The sequence below is a fragment of the Strongyloides ratti genome, assembly GCF_001040885.1.
Source record: "Strongyloides ratti genome assembly S_ratti_ED321, chromosome : 1".
In the NCBI taxonomy this organism is placed as follows: domain Eukaryota; kingdom Metazoa; phylum Nematoda; class Chromadorea; order Rhabditida; family Strongyloididae; genus Strongyloides; species Strongyloides ratti.
The window spans coordinates 5,459,742-5,475,199 of NC_037307.1; the positions used below are offsets into that span (position 1 = coordinate 5,459,742).

At 22.0% G+C, this 15,458-nt stretch overlaps 8 protein-coding genes across 8 annotated transcripts; 3 read left to right on the forward strand and 5 right to left on the reverse strand.

Annotated features, from left to right (window-relative positions):
* Nucleotides 1–25: 25 nt before the first annotated feature.
* On the reverse strand, nucleotides 26–2,153 carry SRAE_1000174500 (Hypothetical protein; the record flags this gene model as incomplete). Its single annotated transcript, XM_024648738.1, has 2 exons — nucleotides 26–520; nucleotides 2,133–2,153. The coding sequence occupies 2 exons, from the start codon at nucleotides 2,151–2,153 to the stop codon at nucleotides 26–28; spliced, it is 516 nt and encodes a 171-aa protein (XP_024502686.1).
* A 1,225-nt stretch (nucleotides 2,154–3,378) lies between these two features.
* SRAE_1000174600 (Nuclear protein UKp68) lies at nucleotides 3,379–5,245 on the reverse strand (the record flags this gene model as incomplete). Its single annotated transcript, XM_024648739.1, has 2 exons — nucleotides 3,379–5,178; nucleotides 5,225–5,245. The coding sequence occupies 2 exons, from the start codon at nucleotides 5,243–5,245 to the stop codon at nucleotides 3,379–3,381; spliced, it is 1,821 nt and encodes a 606-aa protein (XP_024502687.1).
* Nucleotides 5,246–8,256: 3,011 nt separating this feature from the next.
* On the forward strand, nucleotides 8,257–9,506 carry SRAE_1000174700 (Adipose-regulatory protein, Seipin family-containing protein; the record flags this gene model as incomplete). Its single annotated transcript, XM_024648740.1, has 3 exons — nucleotides 8,257–8,550; nucleotides 8,663–9,016; nucleotides 9,060–9,506. The coding sequence occupies 3 exons, from the start codon at nucleotides 8,257–8,259 to the stop codon at nucleotides 9,504–9,506; spliced, it is 1,095 nt and encodes a 364-aa protein (XP_024502688.1).
* A 365-nt stretch (nucleotides 9,507–9,871) lies between these two features.
* SRAE_1000174800 (Hypothetical protein) lies at nucleotides 9,872–10,387 on the reverse strand (the record flags this gene model as incomplete). Its single annotated transcript, XM_024648742.1, has 2 exons — nucleotides 9,872–10,113; nucleotides 10,156–10,387. The coding sequence occupies 2 exons, from the start codon at nucleotides 10,385–10,387 to the stop codon at nucleotides 9,872–9,874; spliced, it is 474 nt and encodes a 157-aa protein (XP_024502689.1).
* A 511-nt stretch (nucleotides 10,388–10,898) lies between these two features.
* On the forward strand, nucleotides 10,899–12,240 carry SRAE_1000174900 (JNK1/MAPK8-associated membrane protein; the record flags this gene model as incomplete). The annotated part of the gene is made up of 2 exons (XM_024648743.1): nucleotides 10,899–10,982; nucleotides 11,029–12,240. 2 exons carry the CDS (start codon nucleotides 10,899–10,901, stop codon nucleotides 12,238–12,240), a joined length of 1,296 nt encoding a protein of 431 aa, XP_024502690.1.
* Nucleotides 12,241–12,515: 275 nt separating this feature from the next.
* Nucleotides 12,516–13,490, forward strand: SRAE_1000175000 (Post-GPI attachment to proteins factor 3; the record flags this gene model as incomplete). The annotated part of the gene is made up of 1 exon (XM_024648744.1): nucleotides 12,516–13,490. The coding sequence occupies one exon, from the start codon at nucleotides 12,516–12,518 to the stop codon at nucleotides 13,488–13,490; it is 975 nt and encodes a 324-aa protein (XP_024502691.1).
* Nucleotides 13,491–13,521: 31 nt separating this feature from the next.
* On the reverse strand, nucleotides 13,522–14,628 carry SRAE_1000175100 (SUMO-activating enzyme subunit 1; the record flags this gene model as incomplete). Its single annotated transcript, XM_024648745.1, has 2 exons — nucleotides 13,522–14,304; nucleotides 14,356–14,628. The coding sequence occupies 2 exons, from the start codon at nucleotides 14,626–14,628 to the stop codon at nucleotides 13,522–13,524; spliced, it is 1,056 nt and encodes a 351-aa protein (XP_024502692.1).
* Nucleotides 14,629–14,769: 141 nt separating this feature from the next.
* SRAE_1000175200 (RNMT-activating mini protein family-containing protein) lies at nucleotides 14,770–15,252 on the reverse strand (the record flags this gene model as incomplete). The annotated part of the gene is made up of 1 exon (XM_024648746.1): nucleotides 14,770–15,252. The coding sequence occupies one exon, from the start codon at nucleotides 15,250–15,252 to the stop codon at nucleotides 14,770–14,772; it is 483 nt and encodes a 160-aa protein (XP_024502693.1).
* Nucleotides 15,253–15,458: the final 206 nt, after the last annotated feature.

A 15,458-nucleotide genomic window follows, 5' to 3' on the forward strand; every position in this document is an offset into this window, starting at 1 on the left:
AACAATGTACAAAAAAAATTTATTACTAATTAAAAAAATTTGATATACAGTACATAATTGATGTCACAAAAAAGGGTAAAAAATTATCACATTTTATATTTATATTATTTATAAAATCCATATCATTGTAAAGTTCTTTATCAAATTGATCACACAAAAGAAGAAGTTCATTTGCTATTTCTTTAACTTCATTAGAATAAAAAATATTATTAGGATGTGTTGGAGTATTTTGTAATTTTTGAAATAATAAAGATTCTTCCCTTTCTTTAATTAATCCATTTCTTTTCTTATAATTAGTTTGATAATTTTTCTTGTTAGAATGTTTAAAAAATGAGGTAGGTAATGATTGTGATGAAATTGGATAATCATTTGTTTCATTAATATCAATATATTTACTACAACATGGAATTAAAAATTCTGTATTAAAGTTAACCATATTTTCATATAAATTATTTTCAGAATAAAATGATGTATGGTGATTTTCAATAAAATTATGAGATGATGTAGGCATTGTTAATAACTAAAAAATAAATAAGTTAATAATATTTTTAATAAATTAATATTCTTACCATAATGGTATAAGAAAAAAAAATTAGATAATAATAGTTTAGATATATTATTTAATTTATTAATAGGAAATAAATTATAAGTAACTTAACTACAGGTTAAGTAGATGAATGAATGTTAAAAAAGAGGATGGACATAAGTTTATATACTCAATTTTAGTAAGAGGACTTATAGATTAACAAGTTAGTTAAAAGTTGTCACCAAGATCTGGTAGTATTATACTAAATTATAGGTGGAGTCAAAGAAGCACCAATAATAATTAATTATTAAACTATATAACATCCGAAAATAAATTATATCATATTATTATCAAATTTCAAAATATAAATGAAAAAATGAAGGAGTTATATATTATGGCTTTATCATAAAAGAATATACCGCTTTATTTTTAATGTTTTTATTACTGATTAGGGATTTTAAAGAAAAAGTATGATATTAAAAAGCAGTTAATTTATTGTTTATAAGTTTTCCCAGGAGAAAGTTGACCTTTTAAGTGAGGATGAACAAATTATTATATTAATACTACAAAGAAAAAAGTATATCAAATAATTGTAAGATTTCAGTATTTAATAATACTCCAACAAAAAAGATATGAGCATCTGGAGGAGGAAAATGATAGGTAATAATGTTAACAAAAAAAAAACCCGAACATTATTAAAGGTCATTATATATATTTTAAAATATTACAAATAAAATTTAATATTTTTTTTTTTAATATAATATTATATTTATATAATAATAATAAATATAATCTTGATATTGGTAGATAAAATTATTTTAAATAAGTAAAAATAACCATTATCAATGTCATGAAATATAAACAATAGTCTAAAGAAATAATTTAACTATTTTATAAGAAAGTAATTAATATGAGTATAACTATAGACCTCCAAGAACAAGTGTCATTAAATATAAAAGAAAAACCGGTATCACATTTTATTTAAAAGTTCATTCTATTATGATATAATAATATTGTTTATATATGAGATTTTCTTTTTCAATAATTATTTTTATTACAAATAATTATATACACATAAGTATAAACTATTTTATATATTTTTAAATAATAAGGAATTTAAATGTAATAATTGCCGCTTTGATGATGGTAAAAGTTAAACTGATTATCACGCAACCGTAATGATTTTTAATATGTTGTTTTTGTAATGTCTATTTAAACGGTTAATAATAAATATATTAAATAAAAAAAAAGAGATAGTCGGCATTTTCTTTTAAATTTGTAATTGCCAGCATCTCAACATCACATAATCTTGTAATACAAAACTTTTACACTAAAAACAAATAATTGACAAAACTTTATTAATAACAATAACATTTATAAATCTTTTATCAATCTGATACTTATGGTACTTTTAAAGATAGTAGATATTTTCAAAAGTTTTCCTCCTAAACAATCATATTCTTTTGCATAATTCACACTTAACATGCCACAGATGGAGTAATATCAAAAAAGCCTTCCGACATTTTTCTATCATATGGGCAATTGACCAGTAGTTATTGTGTATTGTCTTTGGCAAATATAGTTTTTGCTTGAAATTTGACCATACAATTGTGCTACTGTTACTCATCTTTATAATAATTAAAGAAAAAGAAGAGATGATAAGTCATAGCGGCGCCAAATAAAGGTCATAGCAATAAACCAGGTGATGTTGAGACTATGTTTATAAAAGATTGTCATGTAAAAGTTGTTACAAATGATTAAATTTATTATAATATATATATATAGTAATTATTTTATAATAAAATTAATAACACGTTTTGTAAAGTTTATATCTTAATTAATAAATAAGAATCATATTACATAAAACGTTTTTAATAATTAAAAGTTTGAAAAAAAAAATTTTTTTTTTAATTTTTGTATTATTAAAAATTAACTTTTATAAATCTAATCAAATTAAATATAATAAAAAATTCTAATAATTTTGAAATAATTTAAAAATTATAAAAAAAATTAACATATTTAAATTAGTTACAAACTCTCCCGCATCTTTTCTGTTGTCTGGGTGTGGCTTCCAGAGTTATTATAAGCTACAAATTTATTTTTTTTACAATATTTTTTAAAAATTTTTCTTTCTTCTTTAACAATAAATGAAAGTGTACTGTGGTAAAGAAATTCTTTTTTTAGAAATTTTTTAAAATAGGTAAAAAATTACTTGACTAAATATATTTTTTTAACCTACATTTTTTTAATTCCAACATTTAAAAACTTCAAAATTATTTTTTTAATAAATCTTTTTGTTTGTGATTAATGGATTAAATCTCAATATGAATATTTAATCAGTACCCTAATTATCTCTCGTATCATATATACTTTTATATATAAAAAATATTAGTAAAATAATATTATAATGAAAGGGTTTTGATAAAGTTTTTTTTTCATCTTGTAATATTATTTATTAATTAAAAATAACTATTAAAATGTAACGTAAAAAATATTTGATGAAAACAAAATTAATAAAAAAAAACATATTTTCTTGTATGAAATATCTCAATAATCAAAAAAAAATAAATAAATGATTTGATAGTTAAAATATAGGAAAAAAAACTTTCTAAACATGTTCTTTTTTTTTAAATTATGGGTTTTTAAAAATATGGAAATTTTATGTATTATTTCGAAATCATTTCAAATGACAATTTTGAAACAAATGTTAGTTTCAAATTTTTTATTGTAATATTTGTATAAAAATTTAATTTACAGAAAAATTATTGCACTTTTTATAATTATCAACAAAATTTTTATATCTTAGAAAAGTTTATTATAAAAATTAAAAAATCAAAAGAAATTTTCACAGCTTATTTCTCTTCTATATATATTAAAGATTTATCTTCAACTACAGAAATATTATTAGAGGATTCCTCTGCAATTTTTTCATCATTAGGTATATGTTTTTCTTCTTTGGCATCAGACGTTGATAACAAAGCTTTCTCAGGAGATTGATTATCAAGATGCCTGAAAGTACAATATAGATTGTTGCATTCACTTCCAAAACGGCACAATTTAGGATGTTTATAAGGACATATTTGCTTTTTACATTTACCACCAAAAGAACATGGTATCATACTCAAAGTTTCACCATGAATATTTAATTTTGGTTCTTCAGATAATTGAATACATACATTAGATTCAGTAACCTCTTTTTGTTTATCTTCTTTTTCCTCTTCCAATGGCAGAGTTTGATTTGAAATATGTGTATAAATACAATTTAAATTCAAACAATTTCCATTAAATTTACAAACGGGATGAATGTAAAGACAATGAGCTCCATAATAACAATAAGGGAATTTTGTACAAATTTTTACAGGATGTATAAATGGACAATCATCATCAGAATTTCTACATTGTGGCCAGAAACGGCATCTCGTACCTACTTTATTTGGAATCATATGTTGAGTAAAAGCAGATTGAGATACAATCGCTATTTCATTTTTTTTATCTTTATTATTTTCTTCATTGGGTTTTTTAGAATAATAATTGTTAATAATTTCATCAATATTTGTGTCTTCTTCTTCAGATGATGATTCATCTGACTTAAGAACAACTTTTGTAGTACAATCAGGAGAAAATCTTTTTGCATCATTTACTTCCAAATTACTAGTGTTGTGTGTTTTTTCTTTTGAGGATGATTTAACTGAAGCATATGCTTTTTTATCAATTGGTGGCTTCAAACGATATATTTTCTCTTTTTTACTATTTGATGGTTCTTCATTTTTACGCTTTCTACTTTTTTCCTCTTCTTTATTATTAGATTTTTCAACTCCAAATCTTGCTTTACGTTGTGCTACTCTTTCTGAATTAACAAGATCACCAAGAGCACGTTTAGCTATGTTGCAAAGTCCTTCATTACTAGATGTCTTTGATTTTGGCAAATTTGAATGATTACTATCATCTACTTTTTTGTGATTTTCATTTTTGTTAACAGACTCAACAGTAGAACTAGAATCTATGTCGAAGACGATACGTTGACGTTTTGGTTTTTCTTTTTTAACTGTTGATCCACTATCATTTGAAGATTTATTTTGAAAGTCTTTTTTTTCATCACAATTTGTTTGTAAATTCATCCCTGAGTCTGTTTCTTCACTCCTAATTGTGTTGTTTGATTCTACGGTACTGTCGCACTTGACAATTGTTGAATCAATTTTAGCAATTTTTTCAGCTGGTTCAACATTACCTTTATCTGTACTTTCTGATTTACTTCCAGACAGTGCTTTTCTTTTTGGACGACTAACTCTACTTAAAATATTATCTTTAACATTAGGAACATTTTTTTCAGTAACATTATCTGTTACATTACCAGTGTTATTTTCTTCTCCGGATTTATTAACATTATTAATAATTGGATTAGTATTGACATCCTTCTTCTTATCAATTGATTTATTTTCAACTACAACATTACTCCTATCAACTTTCAAAGCTTCACTAACACATTTTACAAATTCTAGTGCTTGATCTTTAAAGAAAGGTTCAAAAAACCGAGCTACCTTTTCATCGGGATTATCCAATCTTTTCTTCTCAACAAGTTTTAAAATCAATGCAGTCAATTGAGTAGCATCTGCTTCAAATTCAAATAAAACTAATTTTTCTTTTATAAGTTTCTAAAAAAATATAATATTTAAACGACAAAAAAAATTAAAAACTTACTTCTAACTCATATGAGTCCATTTAAATGCTTTTATAAGGTGAATATTGGGTAATAAATAGAAATAATACAATAATCTTGTATGTATAAATACACTGATTAGTTTTAACCAGAGATTAATACTATAATTTTAAAATTAAAACAATGTATATATATAACAAAAAAAAAATAACGGTTAAATTAAATATAAAAACTTATTAAAAATATTAATATATATTAACGCGTTCTATAGAGTGTCGTTTCACCAAACATGTTATATTAATTAACTTTTAGTAAAGACTTAAAGAATACCTATTTACCTAATAATTAAAAAAAGGGTAATATCATATATTAAAATGATACTAAATTGACGATTCTTTTTTAATTACAAGTTTAAATAAGTTTTTCCACTTCTTAGAATGATGGCAACAAGAAAAAAAAAAAACATTTTTATTTGTCAATAGTTTCATTAATAACTTGTTCAACATACAACCCACAAATAATACATATAAAAATTGACAACTATTTGTAAGAGATATTTCTTAAATTATAAAACATTATTCCATTAAAATTCTCGTCACAAAACTTCATAGTAAAAAATTAAGCCATATAAATAAATACTATAAGAATTTATATATTATTAATAATTAGTTTTATGAAACTTATTGTTACCTAATATAAATATAATAATACAAATAACAAACACATATAAAGTACCACACCGCTACTAACTCGAAATTGTAGGATTGTTTTAATGGAATATTCTAACATGTTTCGTGTTTAAAACAACCTTCACATTATATTAAAGTTGTACAATATTTAATTTTAATGTAAATAATATTTAATTATTCAAAAACAATCATTTTTATTAGGATTAATTTGAATATATACATTAGTTTATCATACTTTCTGAGATCAATTTGATCATAAACTCGTGTAAATTTATCGCTGATTTTTACAATGTAGCATATTTTATTCAAAATTTTCTTAATTTTTTAATAAAATAATAAAAATGTAGATAATTTTTATAAAAAAAAAAAACACTTTGTTTATAAATTGCTATTATATTTAAAAAAGAAAAGAAATTTAAAGAATGTTTTACCCCAGTTTTAATTGGTAAAAAAAAACTACAGTAATAATTGTAATGAAATAACGGTATTTAAAAAAACATGTAACTGAAATAGTCTTTATACAATATAGACACATTCAAATCATATTTTGAAATCTTACATAATAAAGTTTTAAAGTAACTGTAATATTTTAAGATATTTGATTGTAATAAAAAGTATTAAATTATATTTCTGTCAAACATTATGTTTGTTTAATTGATCTTCAATTTTAGTATTTACAAGAAAGAGTTGCTTGAAATAAAAAAATTTGTTTGTCTGTATATTTAATACACAGTTGTTTTTAGAAGAAGATAATATTAAAGTTTTAGGGGTGATGTTAAAAAAACTTATTTAATTGTAGTAAAACGGATGGTTGTGTCAGAAGATTTTGAAATAGTGTTTTGGTAATCTCAAATAACATTATCTTATGGCATGATACTAACTTTATTTAATAATAGAAGTCGTTATTTAAAAAAAAATCAACGAAAGTTAGTGCCTAGTAAAATATTTTAGTTAAATATAGTTTTTGTACATGAAAATATTTTTAAACTTGTTATGAAACCATTTATTTAACGTGTTTTAAAATTGGAGTAATATTTCTAATCTGTATTTACTGATTTATACTTAAAATTGATAAGACAATTTTTAAAAATGGTCATGTTTTAGAAATTTCTTTTTCACCAACTTTATCAAATCAAATAAATTATTTTAAACTATAATTTAATCAAAAAACATTTTATAATAAATATTGAAAATTATTTTTTCTAAAATAATTTCTAGAGTCAAGAAATTGTAATATTTAATATAATATTATTTGTTTCCTGGGTTTTTTTCTGTACATCTAATCCTATAGTTTGCAAGTAAAAAACATAATATATTTTAATCGAAAATTGAAGTTATAAAATTAATGAAAGAATAAATATTTCAACATAATTTCAAATTAAAAAACCGTTAAATTTCAAAATTTCATTTAGTTTAATTTTTAAAGTTTAAATATTTCCTAGTACAAAAAACATTAATATATGAAGAAAAACTGTTTGAATTTTTTTTCACTATTTAAAAAAAATACTTCTAATTACATACATGTACATGTCAATTAAATGGACAACTTAAGATGCATAAATATAATTTTTGGAACAAAATATATCTACAAAAAAAGGTATTTAGAAATTGGAATAAATAATGTTGGGTAAATGTTATTAAATAACAATAAAAGTTAACAATGCAACAACTACATTTAGGAATATTATAATACTTCTCCAACAGGGGATCTTAAAAAGAAATATTACAATTAATAAAAATAAAGTTACGTATTATTAGAAAATCGTTAATTAAATAAAAAGTGTATGATTTAAATTTTTTTCTTTGTCTTTTTTTTTAATAATTTTGTTGACTTAATTATTTAGATATTTATTATCTTTGATATTGTCATTGATTTTTTATTTGTTCACTAAATAACAACAGAAGATTTGATAAATTTTTTTTTTACTATTTACAATAAAATATTTTGACACAAAAGTTATGTATTTAATCAAAATAATATGTATACTTTTTTAAATTTTTAAAACTTTATATGATTTTTTATAATTCTTTAATTAAAAAAAACTTGGAAATAGTTAGAAATAAAATACAGTTACAATTTATTTATATTTTGAATTTTGATTGTAAGGGTACTTAAGGACTTATATAAGAATTATTTAAAAAATTAAAATTAATTTTAAGAGATATTAGTTTTTATATTAAAAATTAATTTTTTTTATTGCAATGGGAATACATACATTAATTTAAAATAAAATCTCTTACTAAAATATTAATTTTTCATAAAAATTTTTCATTTATTTCTTACTTTTAATTTAAAATAAATGTATATATTACAGGTCAAAATATAAAAAAGAATAAAGATTATATATATTTTTATGTATATAGAAACTAATTTCTAAAAAAAAATGCAATCCAAATCAAAATTACCTGGAATACGTGTAGATTCAATCTTTCGTTTACCTTTATTTTTACAACCACCAGAATGGATTTCAATGTCTCTTGTAGTTATATTTTCTGTCCAATTTTTATTAATGATATTTATTTCATTTTTTTTACCAATTCTATTTCGTTATATTTTTATAAATAATGAAAATAATTATGAAAGAGTGATAGAATTTACCTATGATTCATGTAAAGCTGGTAATGATTACCATGGAAGTATTTGTTCATTTTTGCAAAGTAATGTAAATTTAATTGAGGTAAGAGTAAAATAATTTGAATATTATTTATTTTATTATGTTTTACTTTTATGAAGTAAAATTTTTTTATTTATACTTATTAGATTTAATGTTAATAAAAAAATTGTTACAGGATGGATTTAGTTTTAAGGAAAATTTACCATACAATATTGGGGTGAATTTGGTGTTGGCAGATTCAGAAAAAAATAGAAAAATTTCATCTTTTATAACAAGTATATCTTTAATAACAAGTGCAAGTAAAGATAGTATTTTACTAATAAAAAAAGTAGTCAATTTAAAATGGAGTTGGTTTAAATCAACTCTAATTTGGTGGAGAAATTTTTTTTTCTATCCATTATATCTTTTTGGAATTCTTGATGATAACATCATTTCTGTGGATATGTTATTTACAAATAAATTTACTATTAATGATACTAATTTGATTGTTGATAATTTACTTATTCAAATAGAAAGTAGACAAGTAGAGGTAGGAAATACTTTTTTTTTATTTTAAATTATTAATATTTTAGGTTAATAATGCCAAAGTTTATATCATTCCTTATAGAACTTTTTTACAAAGTTTATTATTTGAGTTTCCAATTATTACTTATTGTGTTCTACTTTTTATATTTTTTTCTTTATTACTTATTTTATTTTCACTTTTCTGGATAAAAAAAGTAAATGATATTCGAAATTGTTATTATAAATCAAAGGAAGATTCCCAAAAGTTATTTGATTCTTTGGATAGTGCAAATAGTAATTCAGAAGAAATTGTACAATTAAAATTCAAAAATAAACATTTGAAATCTACTCATATTACTAATGAAATAAAAACACCGAGTCCTCCAAGTTGTAAGATGCATACATTTTCAGATTTAGATTCAATACCAGGTTGGAAATCTCAAGATGATATTCAACCAAGACAAACTGAAGAAAATGATTTAAGAAAAAGAAATGTTTCTAAATTCAAAATGTAGTATTAAATATTATATCAAACATATATTCAAGAGTATGGGTGTGTAGATCTTAAAAAAAAAGAGCATGTATATTGAAATATAAAAGAGAATTTTATTGGTAGCAATAAATTTGTATAAAATTGCAAAATGTCATACATAAATTAGTAAATTTTGTGTTATACTTTTTTGATATTATTTTTATATGTTAAAACTTATATTAACAAAGTAAATATTTATATTTTTCAATAAAGTTTTTCAACATACTTTTTAAGTATATTTATATATTTGAATAAAAAAAAAGTATTAGTGTAAATTAAAATATAAATCTTTTAGAAAAAAATTTACTTTTTTATAGTTAAAATAAAATTATTTTTAAATTTTTTGTTTTAATAAATAACTTTTTTATTAAAAACATTGTAGGCAATTTCAGTTCCACGTCCATACTTTGAATGAATTAAACCTTCTCCAATACCAGGACATTCATCAATCGGAGTTTTTTTGTCACATATATTGTGTAAAATTTTTGTTTCTTTTATATACATAGAATTATTTGAAAGGCATTCATATTTCAGTAAACCATAATATCTTCTTGCCCCAACAGCCATTGATGTATTTCTAAAAACACAACCTTTAAAAAAAATATATCTTTATTAATAATTTTTTAACTTACCAGTAGCTTGAAATATTACAGTATTATTTTTTCTTATACATGTATAGTCAAAAAATATATCCCTAAATTTTTGACCAATTTGAACAATAGTTCCATTAGGATGATTAGATGGAACACAACCAATTATTTTGTAACCTTTAACAAAAATTTCCCAACGATGACATTCATAAAGTAAGTAATTTATTACAAATGTATCACCAACAATACAACTATCTATATTTATAGATTTCATATGGTTTAAACTTTTAAATTTTATTTTCTCACATTTTAATGAATAAAAAAATATTATTAATATAAAATTAAAATATTTGAAAAACATTTTTAAATATATTATAAGAATAAAATATTTTTCTTGTAATTAAACTTTATTTTACAATAAATTGTATCAGGTTAAGTAAATCTTTTTAAATAAATAAACTTAAAAATTTGATTAACCATAAGTATGAATCATATTGATATTTATTACATTATTATTATAAATATATAATTACATTTTATATTATTTCATAAATTTTTTTACTTTATTTAAACATATTTATATAAATTAATGAAAAAAAATATCTCAATTTTTTTTATAAATATTTTAAAAAAAAAAAAAAAAAAACTTTCACATTAACATTCCTTATTTATAAATTTACAAATGACACTACTCCAAAGTTTTAAATAACAAAATATAACAATATTTTTTAAAAAAATTTTTAAATTAATAATTACTATTTAAATGTTATTTATATTTAATAACCATGAATATTGATACATTATTAAATGAATCTCCACCTCCATGTCCAAGTATATGTGGAAGAACAAATGATAGTAATATTTGTGGAGTAAGAAACAAATTTTATTTTAAAATATTTTATGTAATTATTATAGCCTTGTCCATATGGCACAAAAACTTTTCTTGGAAATAAAAATTCATTATGTATACCGTGTATTGAAAAATTATCATGGTTTGAAACTTGTTTTTTAATATTTTATTTTGCTGTTCCTTTTATTATTAATGGTAAAAGAATTGTACTAAATTATTTTTATGTAGATGGTTTGGGTAGATGGAAAGATTATGAAAATGTAGAAATTTATGAGGATGAAAAAAGTTTTAAATTATATGATAGTGATACAAGTAAAGATGAAGATATTTCAAAAAATGAGGATACTAGAATTGAAAATGACATAGAGGAGGGAGATATAATTGATGAAATTGAAGAACTTGATGTTATTGAAAGGCAATCATTATCTGAAAGTGATTATGATTATGAGAAAAGAACAACAAAAGAAAATATAATGGCTTATTTACCATTTATTGAACATTTAGTTATATTAATAATAGAAACTTTAATCCCTACATTTGTATCAATATATTTGATACCACCATCATTTAGTTTTATTGTACATAGTTGTAGAACAGATGATCTTAGAGATTGGTATCCATTTTTTTATAGTGTTCCTGAATTTTCAAAAGATACAAATTTTCTAACTAGAAAAAGCAAATCTTGTTCATATGAAATAGTTTTTCCATTATTTTCATTACCTATATTATATTCAATTATAAGTCTTTTTGTATATATTATAACAAGAACTACTATATATTTATTATCAAGATTTCGTTATACACTTTCCTCAAATCCAATTCATGTAGGATTATGGGTCTATCCAATACAACTTTTTTTACATTTATTTTTTGGAGGAATTATATATACATATTTTCCTTTTATTTGTATTATATACTCTTTCAGACAATATTCACATGATCTTGATGAATTATCAACTCCATTTTTAACATCACTTTATAATGAACTTAAAACTAATTTATTATTTTTATTTAAAATAATTATTTGTACATTAATATATTATCTTGCATTTTTTTCATTATTTTCAAAATATCATGAATCAAAATTAGATTTTTTTACGGCTGCTGTTTTTTCAATTATTCCAACAATCTTATTTCCTCAATTAAAACGTTTTTTTAAACCATTCTTAAAAGATAAAGATACAAATTTTCAACAACAAAATGGAGAAGATTTTTTTAATTCTGAGGAAATGCTTCAATTAAGAGAAGCATTAAGAGAAAGAAGAAATGATTTGTGATCCTTATCATGTCATAAAAATAAATATTAATATTACATGCTCTTATATTTATTTGTTTCTTAATCAATAATATCTTTAAGAGTATTCTTTTTTGATATAATAATAATTTACAAGTACACTTTAATCTTAACACGATAATACTCAGAAATTCATGCTAATTTAAAGTTACATTCTTAATTATGTATAATATTATTAATTTTATCAAATAAAAAAGTTTCCTTTTAGATTTTTTTCTTTCATTCTTTTTATTAATTATGGAATTATATTTTATTCTAATGTATATAATATTTATTAGTTTAACAAAAATATGTTCATCATCTCTAGGTGATAATACTATTGCATATGAAAGGTGTATTAAAAAATGTTACACTCAATTTTCTTGTCCAAAATTAGAAAATGCTTATAAATGGAGTACAAAAGATTGTTTTGAATGTCGATATGAATGTATTTGGGAGGTTGCAAATATATTTAAAAGTTATGGTAAAGAAATACCACAATTTCATGGTAAATGGCCATTTACAGCTATACATTTTGAAATCCCCATATTAAAAATATTTTTCCTTATTCAAGAACCAGCATCTGTATTATTTTCTATCTTAAATTTATTATCATGTTTCTATTTATACAAATATATTAAAAAAAATATTGATAGTATGGATCCATTAAAAAATGTTTGGTTATTATATGGAATTATTGGAATTATCGCTTGGATATTATCTTCAATATTTCATTCTTTTGATACATGGCAAACTGAACTTTTAGATTATAGTGGAGCTTTTATGGTAGTTTTATTTCAATTTTATGGTGCTGTATCTTTTCAATTTTCAAAAATAATTCAAAAAAATAAAAATGTTAAATTATTATGGCAACTTATGTCATTTTGTGCACTATTATTTGCTATTGATCACCTGTACAAATTAGTTTACCTTAGAAATTATGGATATAATATGAAAGTTTGTCTAACAGTATCAGCATTAACAATAACCCTCTATATATATTGGATAATTAAAAGTTTGAATACTAAATCATATGCTATTCTAAAAGCTAGAAAGTATCTAATAAGTATATTACTTTTTGTTGGAATTGGTATACTTTTTGAGATATTTGATTTTCCACCAATCTATAATATTTTTGATGCCCACTCAATTTTTCACCTCTTTACAATCCCAATACCAATATTACTGTCTAGATTTATTGTATGTGTTTCCGAATCACGACAATACATATATAAAGACTCAAAAGATATTTAAAAAAAAACTTTATTAAAAAAAAGAAAATTTTTTACATTGGAATCTGGTGAACAGATCCTTTACCGGATAAAGATGAATAAATAAAAACATTTTTAATACCAATATTGAGGGTATTTTGTGACAAAACTGAGATTGCTTGTTGACCTAAAATACCCCCGACAATACTACAGGTGCCACAATATTGTGGATTGCAATAAAATTTTATCTTTTCATTTGCAAAATTATTTTTTTTAAATGTTTCATCACCTTCCGCCTTATTTTCAATTAAAACTTTGTTGTACTCTTCTTTTAAACTTTCAACTTCCTCTTTGGTATCCAAATTAAATTTGGTTTCAAGACACGCTTTAAGAATAAACCAATCAACAGGAAACAGTCTCCTATTCCTTCTAGACATTTTTTCCCAATTCACAATGAAATTGAATGAATCTTCGAAATTTTTGTACGAAACAACTTTCTCTTCATAGTCATCATCAACAACAATTTCATCAACATTATTTAAACTATGGCATTTAATATTTTCAGATGCATCAGAATATGTCACATCAACTTTGTGTTTTTTTAATCTAAATTTCTTTCCATTGTAGTCAAAGAAACAATAACCAATCCAACCAAAAACACCCCCACATTGAAAGTTGATATTAAGATTACGGCAAGCTTTATTTATTTGTGATGTCAATTCTTTGGATTGATCAATAACAATAACGAGATCAAATTGTTGAAGAAATTCTTCACTTGTTGGTAAACGATCTTTTTCAACATAAACCTGAACCAAAGGATTCAGATCTTTTAATTGTGACCAGACAGCTTCAGATCTCTATAAAAAAAAAATTAGCTTATTTAAACATAAAATAAAATAATCTATTACTTTTTTATTATGTCCATTTTCAAAGTCGATAAAAAAATTTGAAATTCTTTCATCTTCTCTGACTAGTTCATTGTCAAATAAGCAAATGCTTTTAATTCCACAAAGTAATAGTGTCTTTGCAACTTCAGTTCCTAAACCTGTCAACCCAACAATAAGTATAGAAGAGTTTCTTAAGCGATTCTGAGCATCCAATCCCCACAGTCTTATTTGCCTATCATACAATTCAGCTTCATCCTTAGAAATACCATTGTTAGTTGTTATTTTACTATCCATAATTTTAGTGATAAAAATAAATGAATAAAGAAACCTAGAAATAAACAGATTTATAATGGAGTTTAAGTACAAAATTATAAAAAAAACAACGGTAAAAATAAAAAAAAAATCAAAAGATAAAATTTAAAATTTAATTTATCTTTATCTGCGATCATATTTGTAATTTTGGTCTCTGTTATATCTTCTTTCATTATTATCATAACGACGCCCATCATTATTTCTTCTACCATTACTATAATTTCTATTATTGCCATACTCCTGACGACTCCTGTTATCCCGATTAAAGCGCTTTTTTCCATAGTTATAACTAATGTAGGGGTCAGTGATACCTTTGTTAAACTCATGCATATATTCAGCATTCTCATCAGTATAACGATTTGAAAATAATCTTTCATATTCTAAAATTTTACTTTGAAATATTATTGGATTTGATTCAGGAGTCGTATTATTGGGAATAGTTTTAACAATTTCAATAGCACATTTTTTATTACCATTGTCTTTAATTTGGTTAATCTTTCCATTATCTGGACTTAAGGTAGATTTTTCATTAGTATCCTCATCACATCTAACATCACTACAAACTTTTGAATTATCAGAAGAATCAAAAGAAGCCTCTTCAGACATAGTATTTCTTAAAAATGATATAATAATAAAAGAGAAAAAAAATATATATTTTAAAAATTATGCAAATGTAGAAAAAAGCACTCACTAATAAAATGTAGTCGAAATTCCAAAAACACAATTACTCAAATTACTTAAACAGTTTTGGTAAAATTTAACTGTATAAAAAAACTCCAATATAAAATGTTTAAATTTTTATTCTAGCATAG